Source organism: Argopecten irradians, chromosome 9 (genome assembly GCF_041381155.1).
Source record: "Argopecten irradians isolate NY chromosome 9, Ai_NY, whole genome shotgun sequence".
Classification (NCBI taxonomy): domain Eukaryota; kingdom Metazoa; phylum Mollusca; class Bivalvia; order Pectinida; family Pectinidae; genus Argopecten; species Argopecten irradians.
Window position 1 is genome coordinate 35,956,081 of NC_091142.1, and position 23,744 is coordinate 35,979,824.

Consider the following 23,744-nt stretch of genomic DNA (forward strand, 5'->3'; position numbering starts at 1 on the left):
ACATCTATATAAAAATTGTAAAAAGATTATTGTAACTTTCAACAATTGGTAGAAAACTTAAATGATTTTGGTAATGTCGGAAACATTAAGTTCCGCGCGAGAACACACTAAATAATTTGTATGCTTTAAAGCATATTATCAGAATGATAGGAAATGTAATACAAAAATCCATTATGGCGTTTGCCTTCCTGTAGACAAACTATTTTTTACCTGTAAGAGTTGGTGGTGTCCTCGCAATCAGAACGGTTCCATTGACTAGTTGGCAGAACATATTATCCTGACCACACGCCTGAATCTCCACGGTATAAATATCATCTTGATCTGGCAGGACATAGTCTAACGAAGCATAATTCCGAAGCTCAGTATTTTCCCATTGCGTTAAAATATTTGCCCCTCGACGGATTCTGTAAGAATTGCCATTTATTCCTTAAGTGCCATGGGGAATTTCCCAGGAAAACATCACACCGGAAGATGATTGAATTACCGGTAGTCCAGAAGATGTTGCCAGAGCGGTGTCAAAAGAAATTCTTGCATCGCTGACATTGGGCGCAAATAAAGTTACAGTTTCAGGCCCTACCAAGATGGACTCTTGTAGATTCGCAATATTAAAACATGTGATACGTGCAGAGATATCAGTGCCATGGTCTATCACCAGAAACGGTGTCTCGAGTTCTGTTTCGCTGTTACCATAGTGTAACATCCGGGTTGCTTTGTTTTTACCTGTAATGTATTACAAAATACGTGTAATTCTGAAACACTCGAAATAAGTTAATGAATGAATATCAGTTCATTCCAAGTTTTACATTACGGAGCATTTTACATTTACATCAAATTTACTTACTTATCTCACAAGAACAGGCAACTTCAGAACTTTCATCTTCAATGACCTCCCACCTGACCTTGACTTTGGTTAGAATTCGATCTCCAAAATCTTTGTAGGCTATGCTCATAGATGCGTTTGTTATGGATGGTGGTGTGTGGTCCATCAGCAGAGAGCTTGAGTAAAAATGACTCCACGTGCCGGCTTGGTTTACTGCAGTAACTGTTACGTGTACGGCTTGCCCATGAGGTGCATCAACCGGAAGTAGTGTATTATAGGACGTGGGAACACGTTTTAGCGGATGTAATTGGAACCCACCTTTCGATGATCCTGCCCCAACATAGATTTCCCTCATTCCACTCTCCAGGTCCATGATATCAGTGTTGATGTTGAGTTCCGTGAGCGACACCTGGTGGACTGCGACTACATCATCCGTAAGACCTGTTTCTGTGATACTGTCGGATACTGACAAGGTGATATCTACTGTTGTGTTGATAGGTATATCATACGCAAGTACAGATAATGAGCGGTTACCATCATAAAACGGGGAGGTGACAAGAGAAATAGCTGCCGAATATATACCACCTCTTTCTAATGATACGGAGTGGATCTGTTTATTGTTTTCAAAGGAAACTTCAAACTCATTAAATGAAGTCATATTCGATGAGGCAATATATAACTTGTACACAGTTGGACCTGGATGTCCTAGATATTTTGTCCAGTACACAGTACCGTTTACAGATGTTATGTTGTCTACTTCCGACACCGAACTGATCTTAACATGGACAGGTGGTGTAGAATCAAGCAAGGCTGGAGGGGAATACACGATGTTACTCTCAAAACCTGCAGAATCTTTGGCTTTTACTGCAAATCTAAACCATTGTCCAGTAACGAGAGATGTGTTGTAAAACACAAATGAAGTCTGAAAACCTATATCTGCAAATTCCAGTCCAATGTTGTCCTTTACTAAGCCTTTGTCTAGTATTTCATAGGCGACTGAAAATCGAGTTATTGCCGAATGTCGGTCGTGGAATCCGCGGAAGGATACCCCGATATCTCGAGAGTTGTGTACATGGGCGTTATGGTAACGGTCAGTGTTGTATACAATGCCTGCGTATGGATGTTCGTTGTCTACTACAAAGCCGTCCGAGACAAGCGTTTGTTGTATCCCAACATTGTTTAAACACGTGACCGTAACGTAATAATTTGTGCCTGGTGAGAGAGACAAATCACTCCATGACATCAATGTGTTAAGTCCAATGTTCATATTAGATACCAGATCGTCACCTGGAAAAGATATTGAATTCATGTTGATTCATCACAGGTTTTTCGAATTTCTATTGCCTGGTCTAAAGTGAAATATTATATAACCATATCGCTGAAGTAAAATATATATATACAAATATATGTAACATTAAAATTTGCCTATTTAAATACAAAAGTAACAGTAAACATTTCCTACATCATCAGTGTTAATCTATTATATCACCAAATATACATACTGTTTAATATATTCATCAGCATGTCGCTATTAATGTGGGAATCTCAAGATTAAAAATGACGATTTAAAGAGTTACAGTAAATAAGAATATTGATAATATCTTTCCTCATCAGGGAGTTACTTCCCCTACCATGTATAAAATTATATTCCATGCTTATTTTGTTTATGACACCTGAATACGGCAAATGACCAATATGTGATATTCCGTATTTGCTTATTACAGAGTTAGCTTCCTTGCGGGTAGGTATTGATTGTTACGTCATTATTTTGTGAGCGCAATTCAAGTCATTTTCTCCGAAACGTATGACTTTACGCTCTTAAAAACATGACGCCACAATCAATACCTACCTGCAAGTGCAGATAACTCTGTAATATTCAAATTCGGAATACCTGGTATCCAATACTATTCCTATTTTAATATCTTTTTGTCAATAAAATATATGAAAATTGAAATTTAATGCACAATCGGTATACAGACCTCCCGGTATGGTGCCCAATGCCACCTGGTAGCTATGGATACCACTCTGGGGATCGGTAAACACTCCCGTCCAACAGGAGCTGATCGTGGCCAAGGTCGAGGTAAAGTCGACATCACGGGAACATGTCTTGTTGGAGTTCTCAATGATATATTTACCCCTCCTTACAGACGGAGCAGTGTTGTCTATATGGACCGGATGTGACGTAAATACAGTATAGTGTGACGTAGATGTCCACGATCTGACGTAGACTACATACTTTGTGTCGTGAAGAAGTGATTTTCCTCCGCGCAAGCAATAAGTAACAGATGTTTTCTGACCAACGTCGTACCACAGATTTTCCAACAGTGGGTCAAATATCCCTGTTCCAACAGCCATTCCTTGCTGCCCCATGCTCCATTCCATTCGCTTTATGACATGTTTCTGTGTCCCTGACACAGTCCAAGCAGCGGAAATACAAGCAGACGAAGTCAAAACCTCTTGATCGTTGTATTTACCATCATGTTGAATATTGATATTCATATCAAAGTCATCCGTGTAATTACTTTCCGTACAATCGACATCCACTTCCACTGAGTGACATTTCTGAGATATAACAGCACATGTGCAATCCTTATTGCAATATGCCGCATCACAGGAATGTTTTAAGATTTCCAAATAACCAAATGTGTTTTTATTGTCTGATGCTATAACCGTTACTGTAACCCTGCTGATACTACTAAACAAACCAGCATTATTATCCGCCCATACAGACAATACCATCTGTTGTCCAGAATGCAATCGGCCATTTAGAGTCAACTGAAACTTCTCTGAGTCATCGTCAGATTCAGATGAAATGAAAGTAAGGATCCCATCACTTATCTCCGACCCACTGTATGTATTCCCTACGGTAACGTAGTAAGTCCCGATTCCTGATTCTAGGTCTTTGAACCCATACAGTGTCAGGTTCACAAAGGATTTTGTTTCGTTTGCGTTAGGAGACAGATGCCATGGTATAGGTTCTATGATCCCTCCCTGATGAGGAGGGGTTGGGTCGATAAGTAATCCATTCGATGTAGACGATGTACACAGTGCGGCTTCATTGCACGCTGTCACAACAGCAGTGTAAGTATCACCAGGCTTCAATGGGTGTTTAGGGTCTAAAGTAATTATGTGACTTGTCTCTCCAGATAAATAAACATTTTCTATAGGCGTGTGTCCATCAGCATGAGCTCTCATTCTTATAATCTGCTTCACAATAGGACTGTCTTGGTCCTCAAATTTCCAGTTCATCATCACCACGGTGGGATCAATCTGTACTGTTACATTTGTGTTTGTGTTTTCTCTACCTAGAACAGGGGGAGATAATACTACTGGGGGCGTAGTGTCGACTATAAAGGTGTCTGAAACACTCCTAGTGGACATGTCTAGTGGGTTGTTAGCTCTAACCTCTACACTGAGCGACACACGTTCTGGTAAGGTGACAGGAAGTGTGACTGTGTTGGAGAGAAACACATTGGTAAATGTTAGGATATCACAGTCGCTGTTATTTGTGTGTCTGACGCATACTTCGTAGTTTTGTATTTTAGATTCTACGTCTACGAATCCAAACCATTGCATCTGAATTGAGTCCCTGAAATAGAATAAAACAAACTGCACTCATAAACTTGAAGTGTGGTAGAAGAAAAGTAACATTGATATTTCTATTTCAAGGTGGAAAAGTTTTAATAAAATTTGAATATACCCAAAATGACAACTTACGGATGCGGCCAGAACCTTGAGTGATGGCCATTGATACCAACATGGACGATCCCCGGAAGTGGCGGTGAATTGTCAGTGATAAAGCCGTTTGATGATACAGATGTACAGAGACCAGCTCCGTTACACGCTTGAACTGTACAGTAGTAGGTCATTCCTGGTATAAAGTTAGATATCCATTGACTTTCTGAAAACAGGAAAAATAGTTCATGGCAACATGTTAGTTGATGATATCGCTTTCATATATAACATTGAATAAGATAAAAGTAATTTTCAATTTGATTTTTCTGACTTTCATTGAAACTAATTTTCTAGTTTTCCTGTATGCAACAGCTGGTTAGTGAGATTGATATATTCCATATATTGTGTCTTTATTCCGTGTACAAAGTATGACATGCTTTGATTCGATTCGCTGTTGATGCAGGACGACGTTACCTGTTATGAAACTGACGAAGAATTTATTTAACTTACTTATAGTGTTAGCTTCTTAGGTATCAAAACCAATAAAGTATCCCCATGAAAGAATGCTATTACGTTTATAACAATGTAAAATGTCTTACTGGCATACTGACTGGGTCAACTACAAACACACTAGTAACATTTGTATAAACATTACATTTGAAGATTTCACCTTTGTTTTTGTTCCGGTGAAGGACAATGGTTTGACGTCATCCAGGAGAGGGGATGTCCCCAGTCTCGCCGAGTAATACTTGATACCCGAGTGGGGGTCACTAAAACCAGACCAGTGACAGCCAGTGTGTGTTGTGTTTGGTTGAAAGTCGATGTCCGCCTAAAATCAAAATATGTTTTATTTAAAAATTGATAAAAAATTGTAACAAAGTTGAAACTTGATCTAGGTACTTTTTTTCTTAAAAAATTGACGCCAGGGTCATTATTCGTCACAGCACTTAACAAAGCCAATTATACTTTGGAACCTATAACTTTGGGCTAGATTTATATAATGGTCTGAATTTGAAATAACACGGCGTATTTTGGTAGAAATAATTTAAAAGAAACCCACACATTTGCGTATAACGAGCATTTCAATGGGTTTATACCTTTTTATCAGTCCATAAAGGAACAAATGACGTCGCAGTATGTAACGACGCTTCTGACTGAACAAGATGATTTTTTAGGAACAAAGAGTCCTAAAATGAATTTGAAACTTTGAAATGTTTAATTTGAATAGAGTTGGTAAAGTTATTGATATATAATCGAAACATTTAAATGTGTACTGTCACCATAATACGCTTGTCGATTATCTACAGGACATACGCATATATTCAAGTTAATCTTTAAGTAATTTAAATTTGACATTAATTATCAAAATATTTAACTACTATTGATGGAGTATATAAAAATAACGATGAAAGCTATTTACGTGTTCGCCTAATTGTGTGGTATAACCAGGCCATAGTTTTGAAATTTGATTTGGGTTAAGTCGTAGTCATTACACATATGCACATACATAATATATCTTCAGGCAGTTGATTCAGGAACATCGTTTTAGAAGTCTATTTAGGAAGTTAATTCATATCTAGGAAGTTGTTACTCATTCATAGCCTGATATCACTGTGTAATCGTAATCTTTATACCATTCATGCTTCCTGGTATTGAATATATAAGATGCTCAAATATTCTTTACACTACAGACTACAGACACTACAGACATGAGATACTTCACACAAGGACAAACCTGCAGATACCAACACTAGGAAGCATGGAAATAATTTTATGAAGATGTATTTTAGTAGACGGTGAAATATTATTGTAATTCCCGTTAGGATTTATAGGGCTATACAGTTCTTTATCCACTATAATAATTATACATATGGAATCAAATAAAAACCATGTAACTAAAAGTCATCGCCTCTAGCATTATTATTCATCAACGAGCAGCTACCAACAGTACACCATCAACAACAACAAAAACATTCATTATAATTGGATTCATGTTTATAGTTGCTTCGATAAACACGCTGAATATATGACCTTTGTTTGATTTCCTGATCAAAGAAGTTAAATACAAACGAGTGTTGACAATGATGCGCACAAAACCTATCAAGATATCTCATAGCTTAAAGATGCTCCACCACCGACAGAGCATAAATGATATTAATTATTTGAACAATAATTTGTGAATAATCGTGTATATAAAGGTATGATTAACACAAAAAATAACAATATATAAGTTATTTTGCCTTTGGTGCATGCACAATCAATACTTCTTCATTCAATATAGAATATAGTGCCACAGATTTTTTCGGGATGTAATTAATTATTCTTCATGTTTTTAACTTGAAGTAAAATTAGAAGCTCAAACTTTTCAATTGCGGTAATGGTGTAAAGTAAGTAAGTTTAGTAACTGAAGAAAAATACTACATCGTCTACTCCTGCTTTTTATAGTGAAAAAATACCATTTGTCAGCGGTGGAGAATCTTTACGGTCACATCAGGAGAAAAGTTTATGTTTTCTGAAATCGTTGATGACATGCGACTTTCCAATAATAGGCCTTTACGGTCACATTAGGAGAAAAGATTATGTATTCTGAAATCGTTGATGACATGCGACTTTCCAATAATAGGCCTATAGCTGCCTGTATGGAAACAATAAACTAATCTTATATAAATATCACTTACCTCCAGAAGACCATCCCTGACAATCCCACCTAGCCGGAGCGGATCGGTCACTTACCTCTAGAAGACCATCCCTGATAATCCCCACAGCCGGAGCGGATCGGTAACTTACCTCTAGAAGACCATCCCTGACAATCCCCATAGTCGAAGCGGATCGGTCACTTACCTCTAGAAGACCATCCTTGACAATATCCACAGCCGGAGAGGATAGGTCACCTACCTCTAGAAGACCATCCCTGACAATCCCCACAGCCGGAGAGGATCGGTCAGTTACCCCCAGAAGACCATCCCTGACAATCCCCACAGCCGGAGCGAATCGGTCACTTACCTCCAGAAGACCATCCCTGACAATCCCCACAGCTGGAGCGAATCGGTCACTTACCTCCAGCAGACCATCCTTGACAACCCCCCTAGCCGGAGAGGATCGGTCCATCACAAACTCATCAGAAGCCGTCGCAGACGATAATTCTGCTCCATTCGTTACCTACAACAAACAGATATCAACTTACTTGATTTATTACTCTTTGAGGATTAGGCAATTTCGTGTAAAAACAAGACAATACGAATATTAGTAAAGTATTAGCCCAGGTTTAAACTATTGATATTTTATACGTAATTAGTACTTCTTATGTGTACTTAAACATACAATAGTGTGTATATATCAGGAGAAACATTTAAGGATTGATTTTTAATTTTGTAACTTGCATTGACTGATGAAGAAAGTTTAATTCAAGCAAATGAAGTGAACTGCGAAGCAGTTCATGTAATTTTTGCATGAGATTAACATTCTTCATCATTGGGAAATGAAGTAATCGGAGTTTACTAGTTTCATTGAGGTGGAGCGAAGTGAAAAAACATATTATGTATTTCTGTTCAAGTACACCTATAACGTGATATACGTAGTTTAGGCATGCAAAACGTAACTAGTTTAAACAGATATTCTTAGGTACGTTTAATCAATAGAAGCAATAAACAGATTTAAACACAAGTTACCTACAGGCAGGATAACATAATAGCTGTGGCCATCATGTAGTGTCTCGAGGTCGGATAAAGAAGCGAATTCTCCAGAACAATCCTGATAGTTGATTACATCAGGCTGATGTTTAGACGATCCTACACCCAGACGAGTTTTAGAAATTCCACTCTCGTTATCTCGAACTCCGGTCCAGTGGACGGTGATCTCCTCAGACACGATGTCTGATTGTTTTAAATAGGTCCCGACCGATATGGTACCGGTAACTGGGGGAGTGTTATCAAACATTACTCCGTTCGACACAGCGGTGGTCTGATGGCCAACGTGGTCAAATGCTTAAATGGAAATGGAAACTCACTACAATAGGTGAGCGTGTTTGAATATTGCGATATGGTTATGATGGTTCGATGATAAATAATAATTGCATCAAAAAATAAACATATATGAATATATGTCAACATTCATCTATGGGAAAATTACAAAAACAAAATAAAATGAGTAAATAATGAAATAAAAATTAGTTTTTGCTATTGAATTCAAAACAACGCGATACTGGTTTTTTACAAACATAAGTTGTGCTTAGCTATCAATACTTAGATTGTAGAACCGACACGCGTCAAGACTACTTACCTGTAACTGTGACGTAGTACGTCACCCCCGGAATAAGTGTCGGGTTATTGACTCTAGCGGAGTGATAGAGACCGACGTCTGTTTCAGGTACAACGTCCTGAGCGTACGGATTACTTCCTAGGAGTACAAACGTCATCATATAATTCAAGATAACAATACATTCCTGTCATGGTATGGTTATAAACGCTAACAAGATATACGGATGCTATATACACATGTAGCGTCTACGGCCGCCAGAATCGAACTGTAAATTACCATAACTGCATGTGTTAAATAATAATAAGGCGGTAGAATGTAAAGGGAAAGATTTATCAAAAATTGAAATTTTATGGCCAATTCCACTGTTTATATCAGATACAATAAAATATGTTTAAGTCAAAGTCATTTTTGTGTTCTCTTTAGAAGAACAAGCGATTATTTTCTAACGAAAGGGACATTTGATAAATTGTTTGCTAAGTGATTTGTTCCAGTCCTATTACTATTGTTAATGACAAAATGTATGTTTTAAGTAACCAGCATGGTTAAACACAAGAAATTACCGACAATTCCATAATATCGCCAAAATCCTTTGACTTACCGACGGAATATGTAAACCTTGCTATCGATGATGGATATCCCAAAGTTCTGTATCCATCGAAATCCTGGAATCCGTCCCAATGTATTATAAGACTTGACTCCTGAGTGATGAAGCCATTATCGGATGTGAATATGACATCGCCGACAACAGGTGGGGTTATATCAACTACAAACCCGTTCCCACACGTTTGTACAGACGGTATATCATCCTTAACTATTGTGGTGACGGCGCATATATAGTAAACAATCTCAAAGTCTAGATTGATTCCCTGGAAGGCAGATAACCCCCCGACAGTTTCTACAGTCGCTACACAATCAGGGTTTACCTCGCATGGCTGGGTAAAATTGTACGTGTTCCTCAGAAGATACCACGTGATTGCTCTGTCGCCCATTCCAAGAATAACTCCGCCAGGTCTGAAAGACTTACCAGTGAAGTCAAGTTCTGATCCGTGAAGCCACGCAAGCTTGTCCCCAATGTTAGAGGCGTAGAACAATTCTTTGTTGTGTCTAATGTCGTCTGCGTCAGAGTCTACCTCGTAGAGTTGGTGTTTATCAAACACGTTAGGGTCCTCCGTTACAATGAGTGGACCACACCTGCTCCCCATGGAACCTTCAGGACAAAAAACCTCGACACAAGTCTGCATCTTCACATGTGGGTACAGGGGCAGCTTCTGGCATGTCGATAACTAAAACATGGAAAGAAGTATTCTAAGGAAATTTACCTAAAAGTGGCAGCCTTAACTTTTAAATTCAAAGTGGTAACTAGATAGATATAATTATGTCAGAAACGCGACGCTTCTTTTAAATTTTTGTTCGAGACATATGTAGATGATATTTAACTGACATGATTTCATTCTTACTTGACATTTTCACAGTCGTCTAAAATAATTGCTCGGGTTAATTAATATGCGATATTAATATGTATGATAAAATAAGGATAAAATATACCTTTAACATACCTCTACTGTAGTGCTATTGGATTCAATGATGTACAAATTCCAATCAGTTAACTGTATCTTCAAATCTTTGTCCCGGAAAATTCCCCAACGAATAGCGACACTTTTGTCCATTCCCCCGGATACACCATTAGAACACTGCAGGTCTGCTATAGTGAGTTGTATGTCTGAACATTCAGGTCCAGTTCTATTCATCCAAGATGACATAGAGAAGCCTTCGTAAAGATGATCAATTAATGCAAATCCGTTCGTTTTTACCCAATCAAAACATGTATATTCTACGCATTGTCTCAAAGCAAAGAAATAGCGACCTTTAACCAGATTGACAGTACCAAATGAAAAACTATTTAAGTGTCCGGATACAGTTGTGAAGTCAATTACTAACGGCTCTCCTGTTCCTTCCGCTAGCGAAAGAAACTCCACTTCATAATGGGAAACATAGCTACTAAGTTTCCCTTGGTTCCAGTACAAAGATGCTATGTCACGACTGATTTGACTATCAACATCAGGGACGCAGTTCAGGATATGTAAGCTGAACGACCTGTTCGTATCTGAAGCAACTTTAAATTGTGGCTTCGCGATAAGCGGAAGGAACTGATAATAATTAACCAAATTGATGGTCGTATGAACCGTGACTATGGCCTCGGCACTGTCTATAGTTAAACTGGCATTCGACACCAGCGAATAGGTATGACCGATATGGAGGTTTATTTTACTGGGAGTGTAAATATTCACGGTGCCAAATTTTTGTTCGACCGGGGTTCCAATTTTTCCAGCGCAGCCGTTTCCATCAAACACACGTAGAGATGTCATAATGTCCATTGGATTAATAACTGTGAATCCGTCTGATATCGTGTCTGTTGAACCTCCCGAGGTAATAGCACGCACGGTAACAAAATAGCGACGGTAATGTGAAAGGTTTGTTGCATTTTCACAATACAATTTCCTATTCGGAACTTCATGGAAAGGGATTGTATCATCTGTTCCTGGAACCTCTCCTATACCAAGTTCGTGTGTCATATCGCCGACATGTGAAAAACCTTCCCACGTGACACAAAATTCCTCGAGCGAGACAGAAACATCAATGTCCTCTATACCATCTGCGTATCCGCCATCATTACGTAAGACGTCATATACAACACCGTGGCCAGGGGGATTCTGGGAAGGCAAATAGAAATTATCTGTGTTTACTGTACAGTGATACCCTGCATGGTTAAAGACGTGAAGCTGGATGGTAAAGGTGAGCTGCAAGTCTGAATCATACACGTGTAATTCGGGTAGAGGGATGTTTACACATATCTGTCCTTTTACAACACATGTATCAGCATCTGAGTCACCCATTTGCTTGAACAACGAGACGTACTCTCCTTGTCGACCTGGCACAAAATTATCATAATCAGATTTCAAAATATACACAAATTTATTACCAAATCCGCCTTATATATAATGATTTCATCCGTGTAATATTTTTGCATATGCAACTATGGTAATATAGTTCATTTCCATAACTTGTAGTCAGTAAAGAATGACATGACGATAGAATTTGAGGACGCAGTAACAAAATGTATATGTATAAGGCTTAATCACAGGTTAAAATAATTATTGTATGTCGCACATTCAATCCGAATAGTATGAGACCAAATCAAATATCATGCGGGTAGACATATTAATTAATTCACTTGACTGTTAAATGTTTACTTACCAACCCGGTATAGAAATGTAGATATTGGTTCCTTTTGTTCCTCGTCAGCGATAGCTCCTCCACTCCAGTAAATATACAAGGAACCGTTTTGTATAAGGACAGGTAGGGAGGGTGGACAGACCGGAGGAGTTTCGTCTACAATAACAGGACCGATAGACGCTGTAGATGTTAGGGCAGCGGTGTTTGTTATTTTAACAAATATGTATATCTCATCCCCGTCACTAAGACCTACGTGCCTTGATTTGTAATAGTCGGTATGTGACGATATGTGATAGTCAATCAGATCTGGAGACAAACTGCTGTATTCTGTGGAACCAACGCCTATGTAAACGTCACGAATCTGACTTCCCGTATCAATAACGTCCCATTGAAGATCGATGAGGTCAATTGGAAGGTAGATAGTACCATGACCGTCACTGATAAAGCACGGTTTAGTTTGTGATGGCTGGAGACCTTCTACTGGTAACAGAGACAGGAACTCATTTACGGTTGTGTTTCTACACAGTTCATCACAATGGCCATCACTGACCTTGTACTTTGTCAGATTCCTCGTTATGTACCACGCTGTTCCCTCGGAACACACCATACACCCAGTGGAAGTCGCACTCTTCAGAGTAACATTGGTGATGAGGGGAGGAGTCTTGTCTAACACGATTCCATCTGAACACACAGGATCTGACGACTCCATAGCGTTATTATACGCCACAACTGTTACAAAGTACTGTCCCTCCGCGGCTAGTGTAACGCGAGCGGACTGAAAAGTCGTAGTAATGATAGATGTTTCATCATGTAAGGTAACATCGCTGTTATTAATACCCCCGAACGCGTCTTTGTCCAGACAGGAGTTACCTACCCCTACTTTGTAGGAGTGAATGCCACTCTCATGGTCAATAAACCCGTCCCAGTGTACCGTAACCGTCTCTTCACTAGTGTAGTCGATATCCTCCCCCACGACCGAACCCTCGCTAACCACACCCACCGCCGGGGGAGAGTCGTCAGCTAAAACCTCTTTGTGTTCCACAAAGGAAAGTCTGGCGTCATTCGTCACCGACAAGGTGAAATGGTACACACGGTTGTGGTTTCCGTTGTGAGTATTAAGATGCACCAGCGAATTTAGGCTCAATGAGAAGTTGTAATAAGCACATACACCGACGGATGGGCAGTAGCAGTTGGAATATTCTGGACAGATTTCCTGTAAACAGTAAGGTTGACACCATTGGTTAAGTCACAAAGCAAAGGACTATGTATGGTTTGGGCACTTTTGGGCCCTCAAATCCATACATTTTTCAAAACAGTTGTTAATGATTACTTTGTTGTATTTGAAACATTTAGTACATCCTTGATTTAACTATAATGACTGTTCTAATTTTACAGCTGTAGTTGCGATGGTAACCATCCACAATACTGTTTACGCCATAGATATTTGACGTCATAAAACGTCCAATGTTATTACGCAAAATTACCATACATGGCGCCAAGTACATTCAACCAGGCACTGTGTAGCGGTAATACAAATATTGAATTAAAAAATCAAAACACCTCTTAGTCTTGTGTTTGTGAATGTTTTTTTATAAAACAATGTATTTATTTGTTTCTACATAGCTATTTCTCTTTACTTACATTCGGTCCTAGACGAGCAATTCCCAAAGAACCATTTCCAATATCGTGTCCTCCAAATGTTGTACCAAGTGACCAGTCCACAGAGTATAAGCCACTGTGTATGTCCAGCGCATTAAACTTGAGAATCATCTTCGACAGATCAGAACTGTTGTGAACATTTAACAATTTATATCCGTCCTTCTCAAGTCCAATATCGAATATCTCAGGTTCGCTCGAGTCTACGTGAGTGTATATATGTTCACTAAATGTATGATTCACGATATCTTTAGCCACAATGTCAAGCCGGTAGGTTTCTCCGTCTTGTAATGGCAGAGACAAACAAATCTTCTGTGAGGTAAAGTTCTGAACCGTTTCATTTACAAACAGTACACTGGTATCATTCGAAAGTGAGAAGTAGAATTCAGTTATTCCATCAACGTTCTCTGTTCCGGAAACTGGTAGAATTCCTGATATCTGTTCATATATACCGGTAAAATGTCCATGGTGATCTGGTTGTATAGGTCGTAGTAAGACTTTTAACTTGTCGTTGTGATACCTGTCCTTCCATGAATAACAAAGATCACCAGGATTGGTTTGCCACTTGTATCCGGTACTTGCCGCTCCTGTCGTAGAGTACAAATGATTGTCTTCTCTAGTGAGTATTTCTGACGAATTATCAAATATTACAAATCGCCTGGCGTGTTTCACGTTATTGGCGACATCTTTCACGTCTAAGACGATTCCGTACATCGCAGGATTAGGCAAGTTATCTGGAATACGAATTGCTATAGACTGACTGGCATTGACGTGGATATTGACAACAGGAGTTCTACTCATTTCAATCTGCCCCGGTCCTGCTTCCTTCACCCCATATACAGTGATCGAATATGTATCAATTCCAGACGCATATTGTAAGTTTCCAGGGACAGGTGTCGGATCATCCCATCCATTTACGATGACCTGGAAATTCCGATTAGTCAGGATACGGCTTCCTACGTCCAATGGTTCACTCACGCAGGTGTCAGTCTCGAGGCAGTGTACAGGATGGGCGTCGTCAAAATGGTAGCATAAGTCCTTTGTGGTCCGTGTCTTTGAGAAAGGAACCAGAGATTCGTCATGATCGTCCGAAATTATATTCTTTGAAATCAGATGACCTCCACCGTGTGCGATGAATCGTAAACATAGTCTAACAAATAAAGGGTAACGCACTTTCAACCAAAGAAAATGAAAATAATTGTATAGAATGGGGATATGTTATTGACACATTAAACTAGTCAGTTACAAGCCGTTAGCAAAATATCGCGAATTACAGTGAAATTTATGTCCAACTGCAATGTAATTACTTAATCTATTAGCTGATCAAAATAAAAAAAATTTAACCGTTACATATGAATGTTTCTTGATTGGATGAGAGTTAATTGTCTAACTACAACGTCGGTATGGATATTATGCAAACATAAAGTATGGAACATCGCTATTTAAATGTTTGATTTGATAATAACGAAATTTAATTTCGTGATTTCCAGTCTAAACCTCGGTCATATACTGGTATCACATAGTTTTCTTGGGGAGAAAGAATATCAAACAGCAAACGGAGGGATTGGCCTTAGTAAAAACTATTAGAAAGAAATATCAGGGAAATCAGCACATTCACTGTCCCAATGCAGAGTTGGACATGTGTCAAGTTTGGAATTGAATATCACATTCATTTAATAATAACGGCACCAATTCCGTATCCAACTGTAAACTACTCACCGTTGTCCATTTGACAGGTGACCTGCCGAGCGTTCGTTGTTGATAACGGTGTCAAATGACATCAGATGTTTAGGATCGTTACTTTGGGGGTCACTATGTAGATTGGTGGTCTTAATGGTGTTTTCACCGCCTGAAAAATGAACACAAATTATACACTGAAAACGTCATCATGTGGGTGACGATGTTATTGGTGTTCGCCTAAAGTAATACACATTTATTTAACATACCAGTGATCGTCTTGATGACGATGCTGATGTCTACATCAGTTACACCAAAGGCGTGGTTAGTGACGTAATCAGGTTTTGGTACATGGGTAACGTTGACTAATAACTCAAACGACGTGTTGGTCACTATTCTGTCTACCTGTAGGTTACCATAGAAATCGCCTTGGTTCGAGCAGTGTGACGATGAGTTTGGCGGAATATGTGACATGAGAGCGTCATTGTTGGTGTCAATCACCATCATTCTACAAGTCAGTACTTCAGGAACCTTTGCGACTAAAACAAAAACCAACAAAGAACTTAATCACTTATTTTATAAACATCTAACATATATTTATGGACAATAAATATCACACTTTTGATTTTGTCAAGTAATTGATGGATCGCCAGCTGTCAGTCAAATCAAACAGGTACTGCACGTAAGTTTGCATTTTATATTGTATATGCTATGGTATCTGATCCGACATAGAAAGGATACAAACGTGTGCAAGTACGAGGCGTGCCTATTCCTACTAGCTGGCGGTCAGTCAAATGAAAAACAAAAACACAAAAGTTTATATTTTCTGCATCCCGTACTTCGTTTGAAATGCTGTAATGATAGACCGACAAGTATGAAAATGTGTTAAACCTCCTTGTAATAATTTTCTCCTAAGAACTTAAACAGAAGTCTGATTGTTCATTTAGAGGACTTATTATATCCGTGAAAAAAAGTAAAATTGGTTCTGTGGAATTTGCATAAGCCGGTTGACACCGGGACATGTATATTGATAAATGTGGCCACGTTTTCTGATTATAAGGATTTACTTATTTCATGAAGAGGGAATATTCAATTACTCCGAAATAAACCACAGGGATCCGTGTTAGAGAAGGATCGGTTTCATAAGTTACAACGATGAAAAGTTTTGTCGTTTTACTTTAATCAAGCGAGAAACATTGACATTGGAGTTAAAATATGTCCATGACAATGCAAGTTTATTAAAGTTTATATACACTGTAATATAAGAATTTCTCCTATCCTATTGTTGCTATTTACTAATGACTGAGTATTACTTACGTTGACATCGTGATTGGTTGTCGTCCACTACTGTTGTAAAGGACGGTGACTCACACTGACAATCCTTAGCGTAGTTACTGTTACCACAGTTACCAGGCCAGCACCAACGGTCCTCCCACGAACACGTCCCTTTGGGATAAGATGATATGAAAAAATAGTTATGTCCTCTCAAAACATACTTTCTGATTTCCATCATCATTTATTTTAACAAAGAAACCAAGACTAAAGCAAGATTGTAAATTGCTAAAGCTTCAATGTAGGTCCATAACCGCGCCAATATGCATACGTTACACCGGACGCTGCGAAACTTGTTTTGAATTCAAGAATGGTGTCCGATACGCTACGACATTCCACTTGGATATTTTTTCAATGTAAAAATGCCTACATATAATATCAAATGTTTAAAGTAATAAACCAAACAAAAGCAATGAAGTGACCTTTAGGTGATATCTCTGAGGTGTTTTTGGTCCCTGTGGTAAATGGGAATGGATAACCACCGGATTTAAAGTTTATCAAAATAAATGATAAAAAGGGACCGTCCGGACCGAAATCTTGGAATTCTAAAAGAATCGCATACGGATTTCCCTAAAACACAAAATGTGCAGAAAATGATAAAGATAAACAGACATAAACCAGATGAAATATCACAAATCACATAAGATGTGGAATGTTATACCTTGGGTATAAATGTTATACCTTGGGTATATCATAAAAAATCATTATTTTGGTTATTCATTGGTTTTTAGGGGCGAAAATATCCCAAAACATTATTATGAAGTATAAAAACGGTCGTGGATAATAAAGAAAGTTATCTTTTTTATATAATAGTTTTGTAGCTATCGTTAGAAATTGAGGACATTCAACAAGAATGAGCATATAGCCTACAAGAATGAATCTAATATTACAGAAAACATTATTTTTCATTTTTTTTTTTTAATTTTCGGTCATCTTTACACAAATGATATATAAGCTCAACACTTAGTTCAAGAACATCCATTTTTTTTTACATATTTGAAATCTGCATGTAAAATGCAAGAAAATAAGACTTGTTAGAAATAAATATTTCCCACAAGTTTGAGCTTCCTTACCACAGCATTATGAATTTGATTATCATATATTTGAAAATAGGAAACAAAAGTAAATATGAAAATAAAACCAGATATTGTAATTATTTTTATAGGAAATATTGTCATATACAATAAAATATGTAGGTACTTGCGCACTCCCTGTTTGAGTTGTATAACTTGTACAAAATCTTCTCACACTGGGAACACGTGATATCCGACAGACTTGTACACACGGTAGTGACACAGTTTCTGATGTTTCTACAGGCTGTAAATAAATCAATAATGAGGAACTGTGTTTATATGATGGTGAAAATAAAGACGGAAATGTTCTATCGAAAGTAAGTATTGAAAAATACACAGAAGACAATTCGACAAATGTCAACTATATCAAGGATATGAAATTGTCTCTAGAGGTGACTGTGATGGTGATAAATTGTTGTAAGGAGCAAAAAGTGACACACATGGTTTCAAAATGAAGAATTCTACTAACGTAGTTAAATACGATCTCGAATTTACGACATTTGATTTTAGGTTTTGACAAAAAAAAAATGAATTAAATGCATGAGAATGAGAATTCCTGTAATAGGAATTTAACAATAGTTCATGTTAGCTACGGCGCATATGTTGTAAGTATTTGCTATTTATGGCAGCTAATAAAAAATGAAATGTTCTGAAATTATTATGCTATTATGATGATAAAAACCCAATCATCAGCAGCACGGTATGTTTAAGCTATTTATACTATCTACTAACCTTCCTTTTCGCAGATTGAAGGATAAGTATAATGACAGTTGACATCGTTCCATTGCCATTCTGGATATAAATGTCCACAATCTTCACCTTTGAAATTATCAGGCACATCAGGGGACCAGTTCGTAAATTTTACATTCGAATTGTCACCGACCCATCGCCAGTCACCTTCCCTTTCTTTGTCATTAGCTCCAATCCAAGGATGGTCTAAAACGCAATTATAAGCGTAAGCGAAATTATTCTTATCAAATTAACTTCTTCGTCACCTATGATTAGATATCTTGTGCAGTTTCTTTTGAGATCGATATTTAATATTATAATGCAAGCTTGTTATTACATGCAATTACGTCGCTATCATTAAATACCTTAATAAAATAATCTTTTTGACAGTTATGAACTACTGATATTTGATCAAGCTTTGGCTATAGAATATCATATGATTTATCAATTATCAATTTGATTATAACATACAGCCCTAGTTTTTGATATTGTAAACTATGTGCATTATATATCAACGGCGTCATAAATCTTTGACGTCTGGTTAGGCTGATAAGAACGACTGCCTTGGTAATTAGAGATATAATGCTATATCTGGGCTGGATAGTTACAATATATAATTTATCATTACATGATTCAATTCGCCACAAATTAAACGATGGTTTATACTCGCAATACTCCGGAGCAACTCTGCATTGAACTTATTCATAAAAAATGTTTTTTTTTCTATTCTTAATTTTACCTGAGTCACTGGTGAATGTTTTCAGCCAATTGTTCTCAGCCCTGGATTCTATTCTCACAAGGTTGGCATGGTTTTTCTGACATTCTTCCTGGACATATTATATTACAAGAAAAGGAATAAATGACTATCAACTATACAAAATGTAACTCAAATCAAATCAAAGTCAATATCATATTATATCATACTATTACATACATATCATATTTTATACTTTATTTTCGATAAAAATTAGTCTAAAGAATATAGGCGTGACCAAAGGAAGCCTTAAAGATTGTATAGGAAATGTACAGTTTTTTTCAGCATTTTTGCAGTTTTATTTTATATGTAGATGACATTTAAAATGAAAATGAAAATTGACCGTTGGTTTTACTTGAAGGGAGTATGCATATGCGTTTTAACCTGTTTGAGTAATATACGAGTATATAAACATCATTTCAAAACAGTTTCAATATTTCTATCTTAAAATGCGGAGTGTTATATCACTCTAACAAATATTTACATAAACTAATCCATACCCAACAAAATTTAATTACATACTTTGGTCCTATCTTTAGACAGTGAGGCATGCATATATCATTAAAGACCATTGAATTAATCTCAAATAAAAAAAATCATATGTATTTCAGTGTGAATAGTTATGACGTATTCTATATTGAATTACCTGTGCCGTGGCCCAGGTTGTTTTCGTTGTAGTAACGCGATAACAGTGCTGCTCATATTTGGACCAACCTGTCTGACATGTAACACCCAGGTCGTTTTTACCTTTAAAATATTTAAAACATATATAGCGCTTGTATGTGGAACATTTTAAATGCTTCATTTTTTCCCTTTCTTAAAAGCTGTAACACTCACAAGTTAATTGCTGGAATAGTTTTTCGCTTACCTGAAACATTTCTACAGTTCATATTTTCCAAATGTTTTACCAATAAAACCAAAATTACTGACATGCAAACATTAAAGCCGTTAAGTGAGTCGTAATAGGTATATAAATTATGAATGCATGTTACGATCATGGAACTAGCGTTGATACTAGCAGCAATATATGTATTTTCGATGTAGATTATAAATATAACAACTTACTATTGGCATACACCGTTATCCCAAGTAGCAGAACTATCACTACCACCGCTTGTATGAGAGACATTCTGATTCGGCTTTAGACTGCCAAAACGTCGCAGAATATTTGGTTTTCTGGAAAGCACATTTCTTATTGGTATTTTATTTGTTAATGACTGTTTTACAGGTGTTGTTAGTACTTCTTGTTGGAAGTTTTGATATATAACCCCTTGATAACACGCCCTAACATAGCTATCGTTTACACAGTAGGCGAACTCCATTGCAAAATACCGGATGTTGCGACCGCCGAAGCGAGAGATTTGTTTGGAAAACACAGTATGCAGATGATCAAGGTAATGTTTTCGATATTTTCGCACGATCAAGAAGGTTATCGGAAATTCCTTTGATACTAATTTGTACTTCTTCGAAAATGACACATATAATAACATGAAAATAGATCGAATCAGTGCCAGTAGTACTCTCTGTGGCCGATAGTCTCGCAAATTGTTTGTATAATTAAATCGTAGATTATCTTTCACTTACAGTTTACTAATTTTTCCTCCATTTGATAATACTTTAAAATTAATTCAAAGTACTTCTCATAGAAAGCATTAGAATCTTAAAAAAACAAATTAAACATCGATTATAAACAGCATCCTTGTTTGATTTGTAGCGAGAATACTGTATGTTGATAGCGATTTTGGTTTTATATGACTGTATGCATTGTTGGATTAATCATTTTTTCTGTTAGTGAATTAAGACCCCTTTTCACACAGATAGATAATTTGGATAATGGAGTTATTGCCCAGAGAGTAGCGAAGATTTTGATGACATCATTAACCACTGTATACAAGAGAACTGTTCTTAAAATTGCATTTGTAAACAAAAATACATCCTTAGGAAGAGCAGTAAAAAAAAACAAAAGAATTTTCAAATAATTCCAAAAGAAATAAGCCTTCTGGGAAAGCATACAGTCTCGTATGATGAAAACTGTGGTGTTCGTGTTAGGCTTCCTCCAAACCCCAATGTACCAATGCAATTTTCACTGAAAACTATCTGAATGTTGACCAATCAAAAGTCAGAGAACTTGAAAAAGGAATTCCCAACAAGACAATCTGCATTGACTTGGTTATTTGAAGTAGTGTAGTGGATAAAGTGATATATACTTCCGGTTATGATCTCAGATGTAATGGACGTTTCAGATTGAAGCTCCAAAATCTGCGGTCATCGGTCATCGGTTATTAATTGAGAGTACACCCTGTCTCTCATTGTGTGTATGTGACTTGAACATTTATAGATTCTACTGATTATTTTTGAACGAAATCGTAATGTGAAATAGTGTTTTATTTCACTGCCATATCTTTGATATGGCCTCTGGTCAGGGCCGTAATGGCAGACAGAGTACTCGGAACCAGAACAGCAGGTAGTACAAGAAGGACTGCTACTACCTTATTGATGTTGGTAATTACACCCCAGAATGTCATTGATTCGGTTGAGAATTTGTGTGGCCCGGGCGCGTTATATGATTTTGTACCTAAAGGTAGTAACGGATATGAGATAACTCTAGACGGAAAGGCTTCGGCCCAGATTTTGTTGGATGGAATTATCGTGGCACATAAACTTCGAGAAGTCTCTGAAGTTGTTAAATCATTTATTGTTGTTTCATTCCTCCACATTCCTGCCTACATTGGTGACAAGGAACTGGAAAACAAACTGACAATGCTAGAAGTAACTGTTACCATTCCAAAGGCGCTATAATCCGGGTACGGAAATAGCGGACGGCACGCGATTTGTCAAAGTTAGCCTACCACCTATACTGCCTTCCATTCAATAAACAGTTAAGCTTGGCAACTCTTATTATCGTGTTGTTCTTACAAACCAAAAGAGAATGTGTTCGCTTCGTCACTCAATCGAACATTTATTTCGAGACTGTCCCCAGTTCTGTTGTTACAAATGCAAAAGGCAAGGTCATTACGCGCGTAACTGTAAGACTGAGCCATGTACACGGTGTGGTGATATTCGAGTAGATTGTCCATGTGAAATTACTGCACCCGCATCGGTAGCCCTGTGTGACATTTGTGGTTCGTTTGATTGTCGTTGTGACATGGAGAGAGATGACAACCGTTGTGTCGACTGTGACAAATTTATCTGCATTTGTGAAAGTTATGGATCGAATGAGGAAGATGGTGATGATGATGGCGACGATGATATAGATAACAATACGCGCGCGTGGAGACGATGAGCGCGATGAGGATTTCTTGTTCAAGTTGTGAGTAGTGAGGGATTGGATGGTCGGTTTTTACATGTTAAATTACAAATAGATAACAAAGTATTACATGTTATTAACGTTTACGCACCTAATGTATTGAATAATAGGCTAAACTTTTTTCGCCTAGTTATTTCAAGGTTGGAAAGTTTGGACGGTTATGTCATTATGGGTGGTAATTATAACACTACTCTATGTTCTTTAGATAGAAGTGGAACTACTTACCATGTTGAAAACAAATGTGTTAAATTGCTGAAAGAGTTAATTGACAAATATGATTTGGTTGATGTGTGGAGGAGCCGAAATATACAATGTTCGGTTTTTTTCACGTCAACAAATTAGAAATGGAGTGATGTCTCAAAGTAGGATAGATTATTTTATTGTTTCACGTGAACTTCTTAATCATATCCAAAATGTGTATTACAATGACACGTCTTTAAATGATCATGGTATGGTATCTCTAAAAGCTGAATTGGATGACGTAGAGAATGGCCCGGAACTTTGGGCTCTTAATAATAAATTTCTTTTTGAAGAAGAGTATGTCCTAAAATTAAAAAGATAATATCTGAAAGGAGACAGGACGAAATGTATAGTACATTTCCTTTGATCTGGTGGGATAATCTAAAGCATGAGATTAAGTGTGTTTCGCTGCTGTGCGGTAAATCTAGACGAAAAAATCAATTCTTACTACAATAGAATTCAGAATTAATAGAGTGATTTATCTGCAATACTTGTAGATAGTGAGAACGAGGGGTTCATACAAAAAAGAGAATAAAAATCGGATTTCGAGAAATTCGAAACTGAGAAAAGTCAAGGGGCTATCTTAAGGTCTAAATCTAAATGGGCTATCGATAGTGACAGAAATACAGCATATTTTTTAAGACAAGAAAAGCTCAATCAAGGTTTAAAGAAAATAAGTCAACCAATGACTGATAGTGGTGTTTTGTTAACCACAACGGATTCTGTATTACATGAAATTTATTTATTCTCTAGAAATCTATATCCTTGTCTACAGGTTAATGAGGATGAAACGGATGACTTTTTATAACGAGGATGAAACGGATGATTTTTTACAATGTATTGATAAGAAATTATCTTCTTGTGATCGGAATTTTTATAACCGTTCTTTAGATAGTGAGGAAATAAAGTCTGCATTGACTGGAATGTCTCGTAATGAAAGTCCCGGAAAAGACGGTCTTACTGTTGAATTCTATGTCAGATTTTATGATG

The 23,744-nt window shown here is 37.3% G+C and overlaps 1 protein-coding gene across 1 annotated transcript; it reads right to left on the reverse strand.

The window, feature by feature from the left end:
• Window positions 1–237: 237 nt before the first annotated feature.
• On the reverse strand, window positions 238–16,936 carry LOC138330736 (uncharacterized). Its single transcript, XM_069278259.1, has 14 exons — window positions 16,637–16,936; window positions 15,589–15,858; window positions 15,362–15,491; window positions 13,628–14,792; window positions 12,008–13,199; window positions 10,309–11,681; window positions 9,351–10,035; window positions 8,774–8,890; window positions 8,168–8,478; window positions 7,174–7,654; window positions 4,538–4,721; window positions 2,800–4,409; window positions 842–2,107; window positions 238–720 (listed from the first exon to the last, which is right to left on the reverse strand). The coding sequence occupies exons 1-14, from the start codon at window positions 16,833–16,835 to the stop codon at window positions 428–430; spliced, it is 9,276 nt and encodes a 3,091-aa protein (XP_069134360.1). The 5' UTR covers window positions 16,836–16,936; the 3' UTR covers window positions 238–427.
• Between the last annotated feature and the right edge of the window lie 6,808 nt (window positions 16,937–23,744).